The 18,211-nt window shown below is 40.1% G+C and overlaps 2 protein-coding genes across 2 annotated transcripts in view; both read right to left on the reverse strand.

Moving 5' to 3' along the window:
* LOC145399976 (L-proline trans-4-hydroxylase-like) overlaps positions 1 to 2,904 on the reverse strand; it is an 8,836-nt gene extending 5,932 nt beyond the window's left edge. Inside the window, exons 1-3 of the mRNA XM_080272474.1 lie at positions 2,822 to 2,904; positions 1,281 to 1,473; positions 36 to 130 (exon numbers count right to left, since the gene is read on the reverse strand). Of these exons, the coding sequence (XP_080128600.1) occupies positions 36 to 130; positions 1,281 to 1,473; positions 2,822 to 2,898 (365 nt within the window). The 5' untranslated portion in view covers positions 2,899 to 2,904. The remainder of the gene's footprint in view (positions 1 to 35; positions 131 to 1,280; positions 1,474 to 2,821) is intronic.
* A 4,526-nt stretch (positions 2,905 to 7,430) lies between these two features.
* On the reverse strand, positions 7,431 to 17,783 carry LOC145400290 (L-proline trans-4-hydroxylase-like). The gene is made up of 7 exons (XM_080272849.1): positions 17,777 to 17,783; positions 16,671 to 16,758; positions 14,427 to 14,619; positions 12,570 to 12,664; positions 10,292 to 10,469; positions 8,726 to 8,920; positions 7,431 to 7,592 (listed from the first exon to the last, which is right to left on the reverse strand). The coding sequence occupies exons 1-7, from the start codon at positions 17,781 to 17,783 to the stop codon at positions 7,431 to 7,433; spliced, it is 918 nt and encodes a 305-aa protein (XP_080128975.1).
* Between the last annotated feature and the right edge of the window lie 428 nt (positions 17,784 to 18,211).

The raw sequence follows: 18,211 nt of genomic DNA on the forward strand, positions 1-18,211 counted from the left end.
ACTGACCCCGCCAATTAAGGTGGCATGGCACTGACCCGTAGTCCTGGTGCCAGACGAAAGCTCCTCCTGTGTGAGCGTCCTTCATGATGAGCTTGCTGTGGTAATGGTAGAGCTCATCCCCGCCCATTAGCTGTTGGGAGAGAGAGAGAGAGAGAGAGAGAGAGAGAGAGAGGGGGGGTTAAGTGACGTTCATATTCATCGTAAATAAAGGAAACAAATTATGAGAGAGAGAGAATATGCTCATTTCCTGTATGCTGCAAGAGTCTCGTTTTTTCAGTGGAACAGCAAAATAAGATGTTTAATATTACCAAATGCTATATACCTATGCTGTGTCTTTACTTGTTTAGAAATAATGTAACTTAATTGCTTTGTTGATTACAGAACTAGGAGTGAGTGGTAATAAATTGCGTCTTTTATTCTTTCGTGATAAATGGAAGATGTATTTTTCTTTGCGTAATTCAGATCAGCAGGCGATGGCAAGATTCTAAACGCTTTCACTATGCTGGGTTGAAAGAAAAAAAGAAAAGAAAAGTGAGGAAGCTAATACACTACAGCTGTCTCTTATTTACTTACATACACAGTTACTTATACTACAGCTCAGTCCCTTATTTAAGTACATGCATACATAGTTACTTATAATACACTATAGCTCAGTCCCTTATTTAGTTACATAGTTACTTATAATACTGTACACTGCAGCTCAGTTCCTTACATACATAGATAGTTATATAGTCAGTTAGTGAGGTAGTTAAACGTTAATAAAGACACATGTTAGAAGAGCAAAGGCAGGTGTTAGAAGAGCAAAGACAGGTGTTAGAAGAGTTAATAAAGAGGTGTTAGAAAAGTTAATAAAAGACAGGTGTTAGAAAAGTTAATAAAGACAGGTGTTAGAAAAGCTAATAAAGACAGGTGTCAGAAAATTTTAATATACAGGTTTTAGAAAAGTTAATAAAGACAGGTGTTAGTTAATAAAGACGGGTGTTAGAAAAGTTAATAAAGACAGGTGTTAGTTAATAAAGCCATGTGTTAGAAAGCTAATAAATCCAGGTGTTTGCTAATAAATCCAGGTGTTAGACGAGATAATAAAGACAGGTGTTAGTTAATAATGACAGGTGTTAGTTAATAAAGACAGGTGTTAGTTAATAAAGACAGGTGTTAGAAGAGTTAATAAAGACAGGTGTTAGCTAATAAAGACAGGTGTTAGTTAATAAAGACAGGTGTTAGAAGAGTTAATAAAGACAGGTGTTAGCTAATAAAGACAGGTGTTAATAAAGCCACACCTGTTCCGCGGTTCCAGCAATCCTCAGCGTCCTGGCCAGCACCCCCGTCACATCCTCGCCTGGGTGGTTCCACAAAATGGTTCGGTTGGCCCGGTTCATGCCATCCTCGGTGCTATAGGTGAACCGCTGGATGCCATGGGGGTCCTGCACCGCCTCCTTCACCTTAGCCACCTCCTCAGGGCTGAGCATGTTCCTGGAAGGCAGTAGGAGGCGTTAGGTTCAAGGAAGTAGGAATTAGGTACAAGGAAGTGGGAATTATCAAGTATATACAAGTAGGAATTAGGTACAAGTAGGAATCAGGTACAAGGAAGTACGAATCTTCAGGTACAAAGAAGTAGGAATCAGGTACAAGGAAGTAGGAAGTAGGTGCAAGGAAGTAGGAAGTAGGTACAAGTAGGAATCACCAGGTACAAGTAGGAATCAGGTACAAGGAAGTAGGAATCTCCAGGTACAAGGAAGTAGGAATCGTGAGGTACAAGGAAGTAGGTACAAGGAAGGAGGAATCTTCAGGTACAAGGAAGTAGGAAGTAGGCACAAGGAAGTAGGAATCAGGTACAAGGAAGTAGAAATCATCAGGTACATTTAGGAATTTTCAGGTACCAGGAAGTAGGAATCTTCATGTACAAGGAAGTAGGTACGAGGAAGTAGGAATCAGGTACAAGGAAGTAGGAATCAGATACAAGGAATTAAGAATCAGGTACAAGGAAGTAGGAATCAGGTACAAGGAAGTAGGAATCAGGTACAAGGAAGTAGGAATCAGGTACAAGGAAGTAGGAATCAGGTACAAGGAAGATGGAATTAGGTACAAGTTGGAATTCAGGTACAAGTAGGAATCAGGTACAAGGAAGTAGGAATTAGGTACAAGGAAGTAGGAACCAGGTACAAGGAAGTAGGAACCAGGTACAAGGCAGTAGGAATCAGGTACAAGGAAGTAGGAAGTAGGTACAAGGAAGTAGGAATCAGGTACAAGGAAGATGGAATTAGGTACAAGGAAGATGGAATTAGGTACAAGGAAGATGGAATTAGGTACAAGGAAGATGGAATTAGGTACAAGGAAGTTGGAATTAGGTACAAGGAAGTAGGAATCTTCAGGTACAGGGAGGTAGGAATTAGGTACAAAGAAGTAGGAATCTTCAGGTACAAGGAAGTAGGAAGTAGATACAAGGAAGTAGGAATCTTCAGGTACAAGGAAGTAGGAATCAGGTACAAGGAAGTAGGAATTACGTACAAGGAAGTAGGAATCTTCAGGTACAGCTGTGAGCAAAAGTTTTCTGCCAGTCCCCTGCGAGTATCATGTTCTCTCCTCAACATTTTGACAATTCCTCCTTAAACTACAGGAGGCCACATAAATATAGTTCACGAAGCACCTCCCATTCCCACAGAAAAACGTCACCATACTTTTGCTCACTACTGTATATTTGCGACTTACAGGGTGTGCAAAGAAATGACTCTCTTCCTAATTCCGTCCGAAAGATATTTACAACAGATGAAGTGCAGTGAACCCCCCCCTCTCTCTCTCTCTCTCTCTCTCTCTCTCTCACCTGACGATGATGTAGCCGTGTGTGTCAAAAGCCTCCTTCATGGCCTCCGTCACCTGCCACTTCCCTGCCTCATACATGAACTCGGCACCTAAAAAAAAAAAAAAATGGATGTGGTGGTGATAGTGATGGTAGTAGTAGTAGTAGTAGTAGTAGTAGTAGTGGTAGTAATAGTAGTGGTAGTGGTGATGGTGGTGGTGCTGCTGCTAAATGATAATAATAATAATAATAATAATAATAATAATTACAAGTGATTGTGATGATGATAATAATAATAATAATAATAATAATAATAACTTTAGCTCCAGGTTCAACTGAAATGTGAACCCTGTGGATTCTCTAGTCTCTAAATCAAAATTCCTGTAGGTTCTCTAACTGGGTCACTTAACGCTGCATTCTAACTGCCTTATCTTGTTTGCTTTACAAATTAATATACTTTCTAATTCATTCATTTAACGTTGCTTTCTAAGGATAGTATTCTAAATGGCTTTGGACTTTCCTTAACACATTTTATTTAGCGATTTGTTCTGCACGTCACACCACAATACTGTCGTGTGTTTCACTGATGCAAAACTGTGGTGATATTTAGACGATAATTATAGAGAGCATATTAATGTTCAGGGCTAATAAGTTGAATAAGTCGATTAAGAAGAGGTGTTACGGAGACCCCGAGGCCACTTAAGATACGGATCTACGCTTCCATGCTCACTTAGCTTTCAAAATAATGGACTTTGTAAATAATGAACTATGTATCAGTGCCCTCCTTACCCGGCATCATGAACGGCGTGCGTCTCCTCTGAATTCCCGGTTGGCACTGAGAGAAGGGATAGGTTTTCTTGGCTTACATATCACCGTGGGAAAATGAACGAATTCTTTGTAATAATACATAACTTCTTTGTGTGTTGAGGGTCGTTACTGTGAGGGAACAAACAGATACTTTTTTAAATAATCTGTATCTTCTTTGTGTGTGTGTGTGTGTGTGTGTGTGTGTGTGTGTGAAGCTGGTTACCGTAAGTGTGTGAAAGCTGCAATGAGAGAGCAAACATTAGTTATTTATTTATTTATTAGCATCATACATTTATTATTATTATCATTATTATTATTATTAGAGAGTCTGCTTAACCTCCAGTCCGATGGTATATTATTATTATTAGTATTAGTATTATTAGACCGCAGGAGTTCATGGACTGTAAGGTACTTTTACGTAATTCCAACACTTCCGTAACACCAAGAGAAAAAAAATACAAGGAAAACTAACAGAAAAATGAAAAATAAAACCAAGAAAATACCAAACTTAAGAATACACACGTCAGCAACAAGGAGAGAGAGAGAGAGAGAGAGAGATAAAACAGTGCAGATGACCCCGCATGGACACCTACACCGTGGGAACAGAAACTTTTATGCTGTTTGTTACTGCTGTTTGCCGTCGCTATCTGTGACCTGCTGAAGGGCATCACTGTTACGCAAGATTATGTCGTGTGCGCCGTCTCGTAGCTAGGCGGAAGGAGTTTGAGCTGTGTGGAGTGTGATCATCTTTATTGGCATTACTAGATTCTTGTTGACTCCTTTACTTGGGCAGGTCATTCTTTAATAATAATGTTTTTTTGGTCGCCAGGTTATAAAATGTTTAAGATGTGAAAGTCGGTCTGTATTTTGCTTTCTTTTCCGAGGTTCTTGTAAGTCGGTAGCCTGAGTCTTAATACAGAGAGAGAGAGAGAGAGAGAGAGAGAGAGAGAGAGAGAAATAATCCTCGCACTCATTTTTCACGCCTTTGATAATACTGATAAAACAGTATTGGTAGGAAGGTGACCTGAGTGCATTGCCCGCGTCTTACAGTCTTGAAATCTGACCTTTGACCCTGCCCTGTGTCCTTGACCTTTGACCGGTTCTCAAAATCGAATTACCTCATCCTTCCCTGACCCTCAACCTGTCCACCAAGTTTGGTCCAAATTGGGTCATAATTGTTTCCGCTGACCTTATTCTTTGATCTTGACCTTTGACCTGTTCTGAAGGTAACATGATTTAATTCTTGACTGATCTTAAACTCATCCACCAAGTTTGGCCCAATTTCAATTAAAATTGTATGATTTAGGCATAATTTTCGACCTTGCATGATCTTTGACATTACCTTATGACATTTACCTTTGACTAATTGTTCTAAAAAAATCACTTCATTCCTTCTTGTTTAACTCATTTTGTCCAAGTTTGGTCAAAATCGGATTAAAGCGGCCTGAGTTGACCCTCCCCTTTGACCTTGTTCGACCAAATATTAATCTAGTTCTCTGACGGACCACAGTCATCATGCCAATTTTTGTGGAGAGAGAGAGAGAGAGAGACGAACCAAACTCAACTCCCTCTCTCTCTCTCAACCCAATCGTTACCAATTTACCCCAGTTAGAGAGGGAGTGTGGAGGGGGGGTGAAGGGAGAGAGAGAAGGGGGGTAATGATAAGTAATGGCGGAGGGTCATTTGGTACTGCTTAACTCGTTCCCTACCATGGTTCTCTCTCTCTCTCTCTCTCTCTCTCTCTCCGGGATCAGCGAGTTAGTAGCAATAGCAGTAGTAGTAGTAATTGTAGTAGTAGTAGTAGTAGTAGCCCCAAATTCATACCAGTGGATTACATGAAATTTCTTAGGCAGTTCACCTTCCTTATTATTATTATTTTTTTTTTTTTTTGGGGGGGAGGAGTAGGGAGGAAGTTGAAAGACCTCTCCATAACCGGGCAGTGGAGACACCCAGCTACATCAGTGCCACCACGTGAAGGCGTCCCTCTCATCCCTCGAGTCAAAGCACGTGGGTGTGATAATACCGCTTGAGGTGTGAATTATATGGCTGGTTTCCTTTCTACTACTACTACTACTATTACTACTAGTACTACTAGTACTACTACTACAACTACTACTACAACTACTACTACTACTACTACTTGTGTAAATGAATTTGTTTCGTGGGGAAAGCGAGATAATTGGGTCAAAAGTCGAGAACTCTATAAGGCATGAAACACAGAATACCTGGTACTCTCGGTTCATTTAGGTTCGAATATTCTCTCTCTCTATCCCGTAAAACTCGTCTTCCCACACGTGCGTCAGTGAACCAAGCGATATTCTCGATATTACTCAGAACTCAGTATTATTCTCACTAAGTCCGGCTCAGCTCCTGATTTTTAGAGACGAAAGACAAACCATCCACAAAGACGGCAATGATTTGATCGCTCTGTGTGTGTGTGTGTGTGTGTGTGTGTGTGTGTGTGTGTGTGTGTGTGTGTGTGTGTGTGTGTGTGTGTGTGTGTGTGTGTGTGTGTGAGCGCGCGCGCGCTGAGGTCTATATCGGAGGGTATCTCTACTACATTTTGTCTTGAAGGTAACAAAATAGTGTAGTTTATCATCATCATCATCACAATCGTCGTTATCATTTTCATCACCACCATCATCATCATCATCGTCGTCATAATTTCCATCACCATCATCATCACCATCCCTTCGATCATCGTCATCATCATCATTATCATCATCATCATCACCATCACCATCATCATCATCATCATCATCATCATCACCATCATCATCAGTACCATCCAGACCTGTTACATTATAGTGTATCTCTATAGTAGTGGTTCTTAAACTTCGTCGTACAGCGGACCCCTTTTATTAAAACTAATCATGTGGCGGACCCTTAATTTTGAATAGATTTCCCTCCTGCCCTACCTCTTGAGTGTAAAGGTGTTTGTAGGCTATAATGTACTAAACTTGTTATTGAATTATTTATTAATGGCTTAACATAAACATAATTGTTCAAATTTTACTTCACATAACTGTCATAACATTATTCATTTTACATATGTTTTATCTGATACTCAAATTAGCCTGCCGACCCCTTGGAACGTTCTACGGACCCTTGGGGATCCGTGGACCACACTTTAAGAAACACTGCTTTATAGAAGTCATGGGATGAAATAGAAATCTTAAATTGTACGCGCGCGCGCACGCACGCACACGCGCACACACACACACACACACACACACACACACACACACACACACACACACACACACACACACACACACACACACAAGCATGCAAGCACGATGGATTAAACTAACAAATATAGAGGTCTGTGAAATTCTCTACTTCTCTCACTCTAACTTGGCAAAGATTTTCATCCTTTTGCAGCTTATTTCTCGTACCTCAGTGGCAGAAAAAGTAATACCAAGGCTCTACTTCCTGTCCACAGCACTTCTTCGTTATTAGCATTATATTCTAGCGTTTATTGTTACACTCTCAGCAATCAAGGTGGAAAGATGGCGATTTTAGGCCAGGTTAGAGTAAAAATTAATGCTGATGAAGATGACGAGCAATATTTCTTTTTTTTTAGAGCCTAACAGTAGAAATAAAACATCAGGGAATAGCTAGTGCAAAAGGCGTGTAGTCTTCTTTATTTTAGAGTATAACAGTGGTGAATAAAGCAACTAATGTCTTTATCTTAGAGCCTAACAAGGGAGGAAAATTGTAGTTAGCTAGTAAAGAGGACGGACCAATATATCACTTATTTTAGAGCTTAACAATGCAGCTTTACTTGACAGTCTCTCTTATTTTAGAGCTGAACAGTAGCACTTTAGCTGACACCCTGAGGAACGCTTTCAGTCTCTTGCTTTTGCTGTTTCTGGGATCTCTTCTCCTCTCTCTTCAGGAAGTCTTTCTCGTCTCCATATTTCATGAAGCATTTTCCCTCCAAATCCTTTACCACGTTGCACTGCAGTAGGGCCGAGTCTTCCACCTGTCAGGGAGTTTGTAAGTGTTGAGAGACTACTAAGATGTTTGTAAGTGTTGAGAGACTCCTAAGATGTTTATAAGTGCTGAGAGACTACGAAGATGTTTATAAGGATTGAGAGACTTCTAAGGTGGCTTTAAGTATTGAGAGGCTACTAAGATGTTTATAAGTATTGAGAGACTCCTAAGATGTTTATAAGTGTTGAGAGACTCCTAAGATGTTTATAAGTATTGAGAGACTTCTAAGGTGCCTTTAAGTATTGAGAGGCTACTAAGATGTTTATAAGTATTGAGAGACTCCTAAGATGTTTATGAGATTGTTAAAGGCGTCTAGTTATGGATGGGTAGGTAAGTAAGTAGGTATGTGGGTAGGTAGGTAGGTAGGTAGGTAGCTAGACGAATGGATAGATAAACTGATAGAAGGCAGTTACAGAAAGGTAGATAAATAGGTATATATAGACATTAATAGATAGGTAGATAGTTTGCTGGATGGATAGATAGATAGACAGGTAAATATGCAGTCAAACAGGTAGATAGAATAGATGGATGGATGTTTCACTGTGCGTGGTGAATCTGAACAATTAACGTTTCAGGCTGACGTCAGTGTTTTACCGTAGACAGAATTAGACAGAAGTGTATGTATGATAATTGGCTTAGTTGTACTGTACATACCGGTATTTTTGAATACTGTCGTACCGGTGCCGGAAATCTTATGCAGTCACTTATCTGTTTCAAAGTGTAATTTAGTGTTGAAGTTGAAATAGGTGAATAACAACAGGTGTCTGAGTTTCTTATTCAAGGCGACTAATTAAAGCAATACTTACGACGTTGTCATAAGTATTGGGTTTTGTACAGAGTGAGCCTGTGTGCGTTAATTTTATAGATAGATAGACAGATAGATTTATATGTGTATAAAACATAAGAACAACTGTTGCATAGAATTTATTTAGTGCACCTGAAATAATGCACATATTTATTTAACATCATTATTTTGAGAGAATTATGCAAATTTATGGAAATAAATTTTGAGAACGATTGGATTTTAGTCATCGGTCTTAAATACATCTAAATACCGGTATATCATAGTCCACAAAACAGATGGAGGAAGAGACTACAGACACCAGAGCATTATGTTGATACCTTGATCAGCGGTGTGTAGCGAGGGCAATGGTGCTCCAGGTAAGGGTCGTTGGATCGCTTGTTGAAGGCCACGATGAAGACCCAGCGGCGGCGGGAGGAGCGGTTCTGGTCGGAGGTGTGCAGGAGATTGCAGTGGAAGAACAACACGTCACCCGCTGCCATTTCTACGTACGCATGACCCAGCCTCTTCTTTGCCTGTGAAGAGGAATAATGTATGGGAGAAACAGCACCATAATCATACGAACGAGCTCCTTCGCCTGTGAAAGAGAGAAATCTATGGGAGAAACAGCACCATAATCGTACGACCCAATTTCGTTGTCTACGAGGGAGAGAAATGTATGGGAGATACAGCACCATAGTCTGCCAACTTTGTCCACAGTAGTTTCACCATATGAGCTACTGAGAGCTTCCTGGTACTGTTTAGTATTACAACGCACAGTCCAGAGCCAGTCTTCCATATGCAGTGCCTAGTAGTGTCAGGGTAAGATATCGGTCTATACGTCGTGAGATTCGAATTAATGAAACAGGGTACGAAGCCTCTTGAATGTAAGTACTTAATTTACTTAGTCTTTTAAGGTTGTGACGCATTTTTGGGACAGTATAAAGGCGTGATTCATTTGGATATATCACTGTTGTTACCCTGCCCCCACCCTTTATTTGAGTTCTGGTACAATCACAGAGTTTTGGAACTGCTTCGGATGCTGCCTATGAACGACCCCTGAAAGTAAAGTCTGAACAAGGGAAGCTACTGGCCACTGTTTTATAATTCTAGATAGGTAGTAATATTGCTCTATCATGAATTACGAAACACTATCACTTAATTCTCGAAGAAAAAGTTTGTCGGCTTTTGAAAATCACATTATGGATTTTCAAAATACATAGTTCATTTGTCTCGTTATAGAAAATTTTGAGTACTGTTGCTCTCAGGTCATCTATGCCGCGAAAATCGTCAAACTCGTGCCTCCCTAATTCCAAACCTCACTAGCATTAGGAAAATATAGTTCTTTCACCTTTACCTGGCCCAAATTAGTGTCAGATACCTGTAATAGAGATTCTCCTGACACTCTGCCTGTCCCATGACCGTAGTGAGCCGCCGTGCAGAAACACCCCAATGCCTACTCACACACTCAACTTTTGGGGGGCCGGAAATTATGATGGGCCTTCTTCTCGTCGGGTAAGGAGGCTCCCTAACACCTTATTCTTAGCGATTTATTTTTGGATATGGCTGGTTAATATCCTTTTTACGTTATTTATGCAGAGTTTGGCGATACTAGAAGGATTTATATATCACGGAATAGGGCAACAGGGCGCAAGAAACAAAATAAATCGCACAGGAAAAGATGTTAGGGAGCTTTCTTAACCGACCACAATACAATGCACGCCGGATCTGCTTCGTGCTGTGTGTGTGTGTGTGTGTGTGTGTGTGTGTGTGTGTGTGTGTGTGTGTGTGTGTGTGTGTGTGTGTGTGTGTGGAGAGAGAGAGAGAGAGAGAATGCGCGGTAGTGTGAGTGTTTGTGTCAGTGCCTGTCCGTCCCCATACTCACCTTAACGCAGCAACACCCTCACCTGGTCAACGCGCTCCGGGTCCGCTCCCTGCTGCTCACCGACATACACGTGGTTCACCCTCCCCAGCTTGTGTGACCCGGGAATCACCTGGAGACACCCATTCTCTTGGTCAGCATCATCCATAGGTATAAACACTGAACCCATATCCGGAGCCAAGCAGCCATTCCTGTACCAATACCTGAAGGAGAAGGGGCATTGTCAGAGTCTTGGAAACATCTTAAGGTGGTGCTGTGTTCCCCTCAGTCACAGTTCCTCTATTCCTTGTTCTTCGTGCTATCTCAAGACGATATTTTTCAGGCTAGGAATCGTCTTTAGCAGTGAACAGGTTAAATGTAAACAGCCTTGCAGTGCTATATTCCCTTCAGTCAAAGTATCTCTGTTGCTTTTTCTTCGTCCTTTCTCCAGATTTTATCAAAGTTAGGGAGGATTTTAGTTGTGGACGGGTTAATGAAAACTCTATTTATCTTCATCTCATAGAACTGGATATCATAGGCAGTCTTCCTTGTAGCAAACACTCCCTTAAGGACCAGTAAAATCTGTTGCTGTTTGCTTTCCTTTGTACTCCCTTTTACCATTTCGGAAAGGCTCTTAGCTGAACAGATTCGTTTGGTAGTAAAGAAAAAGGTGAAAAGGAAAAAAATATATAATGTAACAGGTACTTGTAATAAAGGTGATACTCTCGTTAAATGCATATGGGCCTGAGGGGAGACTATCATTTTCCAGAACATACCTACGCATTGTTGGTTTCTTACAGACCAGGTAAGTTCCAGCCACCTGTTAAGTATTCTTATCATTGCATCCATGGTACAGGTGCGTTCATAGGTGGGGATACACATTTACTCATATTTGCATTCATAGGTAGGGACACACTCATTACATCTACTGTAGCGTCCGTTGCTGGTGAGGAATGGAACTGTTTCACGTACCATCAGGTGTGCTTATCAATAGTACACCTGGTAGTAAGGCAAAAAGTTACATGTATCACTAGCAGTGGATACAAAAGCAGAAAACAAGGTGGATGTGTAGCTTTATGTGAACGCAATCGTGTACCTTACATCCCGACTAGCGCCACAGACCACTACACCACAAGACGTCTGTATTACCGTGTATTTGTTGGATTATTTAAGAGACTGATAAAGACCAAACTATCAACTTTTATATCCTGACGCCTTAATCCTAGAAGGGATGCCCCCAAAGGAATCATCTCCATGTCACCCAGTCCTCCGCCATCAGGCTATCCTTTCCCCATCTCACACCCCCTCCTCTTATACACCTTTCCACCCCATCCATCCATCTCATCCTCGGTCTTCCCTTCCTCATTTTACCTCCCCACCCCATCCTTCCATCTTATCCTTGGTCTCTCCATCCCCATGTATCTCTCCACTCCATCCATCTATCCCATCCTTGGTCTCCCCTTCCCACTTCCCCCTCCACCCCATTCACATACACTCTTCCAGTCAGTCTCTCATCCTCCATTTTCTCCACATAGTCAAACGTTTTACAAAGTTCCGGATATTCACACTTTCCATGACTGCATTTCATCTCACCATTATTTTTTTTTTAATTCATATGTTTTTCCTTCCTTTGTTCTGTTATAAAAAAAAAAAAATAGCCTATCTTAAGTTGAATAGGTTTGCCAGGGAGTAACAAGAATTAATTGAAAAGAAATCAAGTGTAATTCAGTCACAAGATCTAAGTCGTATTTTTACTGACGTCAGACGAATTAAATAAGCTGAAGAACCCCCTTACTGGTGGAGGGGTTTTAAACTGCCTGTATCAACCCCCTTCAGTTCTCAAGCCTCAGTTAATATGAATAAATCGTCTGGAGAATAAGTTACAAAAGGACGTCCCATGTCTGAAGGAATTAAGGTGTTCAAATGGTGTAGGTCAGAGGAATACAAAGGAAGGCAGACGGAAATGGAACTACTGTAGTGATTTTTTTTCGATGTTGCTTGTGAAAGAGAAGACTTTAATGTATGGTGTCAAAGAAGACTATCTATGGTGTCACAGAGAAGACTATATTGTCGCAGAGAAGGTTATAGTGTAGCAGTGAAGACTATAGCTATGGTGTCACAGAATATTATGGTGTCACACGGAAGGCAACAGCTACGGTGCCACAAGGATGACTGCAGTTATGGTGTCACAAATATTATAGTGTCACAGAGAAGACAGTAATTACAGTGTCACAAGGTACACTATAACTATGGTGTCACAAAGAAGGCAGTGACTATCTACCTCCATAAGTTGAAGTTAAGCAAGAGGGAGTTAAGGCACTGACCCATAATCCTGGTGCCAGACGAAGGTGCCTCCCGTGTGAGCCTCCTTCATGATAAGCTTGGTGTGGTAGTGGTACACCTCGTCCCCGCCCAGAAGCTGACGAGGTACAAAAATAAATAAATAAGTGAATAAATAAATAAGACAGTGGCCCCGACCAACCAGTGCCTCATCTTAGGGCTGCCTTTGGGGATTGTGGCACTGAGCTTTTATTTGACATTCTCTTAATTACGTAACTACAATAACTTAAAGATTTGTAGGTTGGCAGTCCCTCAGTATACAAATAAAGCAGTGACTCCGACCAACGAGTGCCTGTTCTCGTGGCTGCCTTAGTGGATGCCTTTGTGGGTTGTGGCACCAAGCTTTTATTTGACATTCTCTTAAATACGTAACTGCAGTGACTGAAAGATTTGTAGATTGTCATTCTCTAAATTACTGCACATAACTACACTAACTTATAAGAGATTTGTAACAAACTGTACTTATTTTGATCGGTTGTTCTCTCAAATACCGGTTCCTAGCTGTAGTAACTTACAGAATTGTAACTCTGACCCTAACTTTGATCTCTCAGAAAGTTAGTATGGGAAATTTTTAACACACTTTCATACTTTGACGGGATTTTCTAGATAAGTGGGTGCAGAATAGGAGAATAGGAGGTAATACGCTTTCTACTCCAACTTGGCCTAAAATTGCCATATCTCCATCTTTAATGCTGAGTTGTAGCAGTAAATAAACACTGGAATCAAACGCTAGTCACGAACAAGTGCTATGGATAGGATGTAGAGCCGTAGCATTGTCTTTTTCTACCACTGAGCTATATACAAAAACCTGCCAAATGACGAAAATCTGGGCCAAGTTAAGGTGAAAAGCGTATAATATTACAAACTTCGCGGTACTTTTTTTTGACTGCTTGTTGTGTAAATAGGTAGCTACATTACAGTGGGTTTGTAAGACATTATTTTCGCGTTTTGAATGGCGTCTTTAATTAGTGAACAGCTGGATAAGAGATTTGTTGCTCAGATTTTTTTTTTTTCGTTTTTGAGTTGACTTTTTCAGATAGGTAGGTTTAGTTCAGATTTGTAGGATATTCATTTATTATTTTGACTGACTCTCCTCTCAGCTGTGTGGCTACAAACTAGATGAATTTTGTAATGTATCGAAGGCTTTTCTTAATATCTGTGAACATTCAAATAAGTAGTTACAGTGTGGGATATCTGTAATGTAACCTTTTCTTCATTTGAGTCTTTCTTCTTTAAAACAGATGTATAACAGCATATGAAAAATGTAATCCAAATTTTTCTTTCTCTATCTGGTTACTTTTTCTGCACAACACTTCTTTAAAAACAGCACTACTTCATAAAACATTAAAATTATTGCACAAGGAATACGCCTTATGTATCGGTAATGCCATGAAAACCTTGCTGCCTAAGCCTTGTTTCTTGTGTTAAAATTTTATCTGTTGGAAGACGTATTGGTTGATTGCTTTCCGACAGGTGGCTACAGTATGCGGGACTTGTAATGCAGGGTTTTGTTATTTCGGGACCACAGTAAAGTTTTATACGTGGTGATAGTCTTGTGTGTCCTGCCCAGCTTTTGCGTCACGTCCCTTTGATTATGATGGTGGTGGTGATAATGAGGAAGGAGAAGAAAAATGATGATGATGATGATGATGATGATGATGATAGTGAAGGTGGGGAAGAGGACGAAGAAAAAGAAAGAAAAAAGGAAGAGAAAGGAAGGAAAAATGAAAAGAAGAATAGGATGATGGAGTTAGAAACAAAGAAAAAGGAAAAAGATGAATATGATGATGATGATGATGATGATATACCCAACGATGCCTGAAGGAGTGTAGGATGCCCACCTGTTCCATCGTCCCAGCAATCCTGTGTGTCCTTGCCAGCACGCCCGTCACGTCCTTCCCTGGCTGGTTCCACAACACCATCGTATTAGCCCTGTTCTTGCCGTCATTCCTATTGTACGCATGTTTGGTCACTCCTTCTGGGTCTTCCAACGCCTCCTTCACCTTCTGCACTTCCTCTTTGCTCAGCAGCTTCCTGGGGGTGTGAAATAAGGCACTATATTCCCGTAGACTCCTAAAGGTAGGCTACTGCAATTCCTCTTTGTTCAGTAGCTTCCTGGGGGCGTGAAATAAGGCACTATATTCCCGTAGACTAATTAAGGTCGGGTACTTAAAAATCACCTGCCAGATTGAGTGATAAATTTATGATTCACTTTGTGTCGAAACTTGGATTTTGATTTGCAGGACAGGTGACGTGGGAAGCTATTAACTCGACCTTGTCCTTCCTACAGTGAAAAATAACTCATGATACTTTTCCATTTTTGACTCAGATTTACAAAAAAAAAAAAAAAAAATGGTATGCACCTCACTTTGTCCTTCCGGCAGTAAAAAAAAAAAAAAAAAAAAAAAAAGAGGGGGGGGAGCTTATGAAAATTTTCCATTCATGACTCAGATTTCTTATTATAGGAAGAGCGAGACATATATTTTACACGACTCTTCCTTCCTATAAAAGAAATCATGAGTTACGAGGGGGACGTGACAAACTCATTCCTGCCACTCCCCCAAGACAGTAGGATGTGTTAGCGATATTCACCTTAGATAAGAAGTAAGTGCTTATTGATATTTTCTGCAATATTGTGTTTATTGAAATGTGTTGCAGTATTGTACTTATTGAAATGTGTTGCAGTATTGTGTTTATTGATATGTGTTGCAGTGTTATGATTATTGAAATGTGTTGCAGTATTGTACTTATTGAAATGTGTTGCAGTATTGTGGTGATTGAATGTGTTGCAGTATTGTGGTGATTGAAATGTGTTGCAGTGTTATGGTGATTGAAATGTGTTGCGGTGTTATGGTGATTGAATGTGTTGCAGTGTTATGGTGATTGAAATGTGTTGCAGTATTGTGGTTATTGAAATGTGTTGCAGTGTTATGGTTATTGAAATGTGTTGCAGTGTTACGATGATTCAATGTGTTGCAGTATTGGTTATTGAAATGTGTTGCAGTGTTACGATGATTGAATGTGTTGCAGTATTGGTTATTGAAATGTGTTGCAGTACTGTGGTTATTGAAATGTGTTGCAGTGTTATGGTGATTGAAATGTGCTGCGGTGTTATGGTGATTGAAATGTGTTGCAGTATTGTGTTTATTGAAATGTGTTGCAGTGTTGTGGTTATTGAAATGTGTTGCAGTGTTATGGTGATTGAAATGTGTTGCAGTATTGTCTTTATTGATCTGTGTAGCACTCCAGTGATTTAATAATGTGCACTAATATAACTGTCTGAAATATTCCAAGTCTGTACAGGTTATGACAAATGTTCGTACTTATATAATTACTGTATTTTGTACCTGTGCGATGACTGATTTTTTTGTATTTATGTGATTCTGAACTATTTTGTACTTACCTATTCCCTGAAACGTTTTGTACTTGAGGGAAACGTTTTTGTACTTTTATAATGACTTAAATGATTCAAGTTTGTAACGTTTATGACTGAAACGTTTGCATTTTAGATTACGGTGCTGTTTTTTTGTATTTATTGGATTACTGAAATATTTTGTACCTATACGATAATTCAGGTATTTTGTATTTATGTGATTACTGATATTTATTTTGTATTCATGGGATTACTTAACAGTTCTTCACTTACATACTTCCTGAAATATTTTGCACTTATGAAGGGAGCAGTTTGTAACTACGTGAATATTAAAACATTTTGAGGTTACGTGAATATTGAAACATTTTGCAGTTACGTGAATATTGAAACATTTTGCAGTTACGTGAATATTGAAACATTTTGCGATTACGTGAATATTGAAACTGCAATTACGTGAATATTGTAGCATGTTGTAAGTACGTGAATATTGAAACATTTTACGATTACATGATTATTGGAACTTTGCAATTACATGAATACTGAAATATTTTGCAGTTACGTGAATACTGAAACTGAAAATACGTGAATACTGAAACATTTTGTGATTACGTGAACATTGAACCTTGCAATTACGTGAATAGTGAAACATTTTGCAGTTACGTGAATACTGAAATGCCTTACGGTGATGAAGTGTTAGAAGAAGCTGACTCACCTGATGACAACGTAGCCGTGTGTGGTAAATGCCTCCTTCATCGCCTCCGTCACCTGCCACGCGCCCCCTCCATGAACAAACTCCGGACCTGCCGGCGATGAGAAATACTAGTCACGAAGAAGTGCTGTGGAAATGATGTAGTGCCCCCCTGGCGATGAGAAGGAATACTGAGTTCTAATAAGAGATAGATACTAGAATAAGATGCTAATCACGAAGAAGTGCAGTGGAAATGATGTAGATCCCCGCTGGAGAAGTAATACTGAGTTATGGTAAGAGATTAATACTAGAACAGAATGCTTGTCACGAAGAAGTGCTGTGGAAATGATGTAGATCCCCGCTGGAGAAGGAATACTGGGTTCTGGCAATAGACTAATACTAGAATGGGATGCTAGTCACGAAGAAGTGCTTTGGAAAGGATGTAGAGCCACAGTATTGACTTCCGCCCTTGAGCTACGTGACATAAGCTGGAAAAGAATGAAAACCTGAGCTAAGTTAAAGTAAAAAAAATTTGGATTTTTTTTTTTTTTCGTCTTTACTGCACGAACAGTCGAGTTTTTTTATTTTTATGCTTCTAGATTTTTAACATCGTAGAAATTTAACTTTGCCATGGATTATAGTGCTGAGGGAGTCTAATTGGGCCAGGATTTTTTATGTCCATGGATTTCACTCAGCGATTATAGGATGAGAGGGTAGAGCGTTTTAGAATTCTCCTCAAACACGAATGCAAGTACGTGGAAATTGTTCATACCTGTAAGAGATTGGGAAATAGTTTTAAGCTGGAAGGTACTATAATATTCCTTCAGTTCCATCTTTTTTTTTTATTCTTGCTGCCATTTCATACCTTTTTTTTAAATATATGCAAACGAGAACAGAAAGAAGCAAAAGAGGTGAAAAATTTATCTGAACTTTGAAATATTAGCCAACAGAGGAAAGTTAAAAGCAGGAGAGGTGAAAAATTGGTCTTAACTTTGAAATATTAACCTGCAGAGGAAATTAAGAAACAAAAGAGGTAAAATATTTGTTTCAGTTTTAAAATATTAGCCAGCACACGCAAGTAGGTACCAGAATCGGTGAATTATTGAGTAAATATTTGCCTTGAGCTGTACCTGGCATGGTGGAGAGGTGGTGAGGTGGAGAAATGGAGAGGAGGTGGTGAGGTGGAGAGATGGAGAGAAGGTACGTGCTTCTCCCCTTGTCTCAGATGCAACACTGACGCCTACCCCCCCCACCACCACCACCCGCCACGTCAAGGACATGGCCTGCCAACACCTGCCCTCCACCTGTTGCACCTCACACCTGGATGCTCAGGTGTGCTTGAGACAGTAAAACCGATGGCGCCTCTCTCTCTCTCTCTCTCTCTCTCTCTCTCTCTCTCTCTCTCTCTCTCTCTCTCTCTCTCTCTCTCTCTCTCTCTCTCTCTCGGATATGCTCCGTATGTTTCTCCGTTCCTTTGATATTGATATGTGTCAGAGGGGCGCCAGTCTATCAATCAGTCTGCCTGCCTTTCTTTCTTTCTTTCTTTCAGTCTATCTATCAATCTG

Source organism: Coenobita brevimanus, chromosome 51 (assembly GCF_032717465.1).
Source record: "Coenobita brevimanus isolate Jiangsu-jjx chromosome 51, ASM3271746v2, whole genome shotgun sequence".
Taxonomy (NCBI): domain Eukaryota; kingdom Metazoa; phylum Arthropoda; class Malacostraca; order Decapoda; family Coenobitidae; genus Coenobita; species Coenobita brevimanus.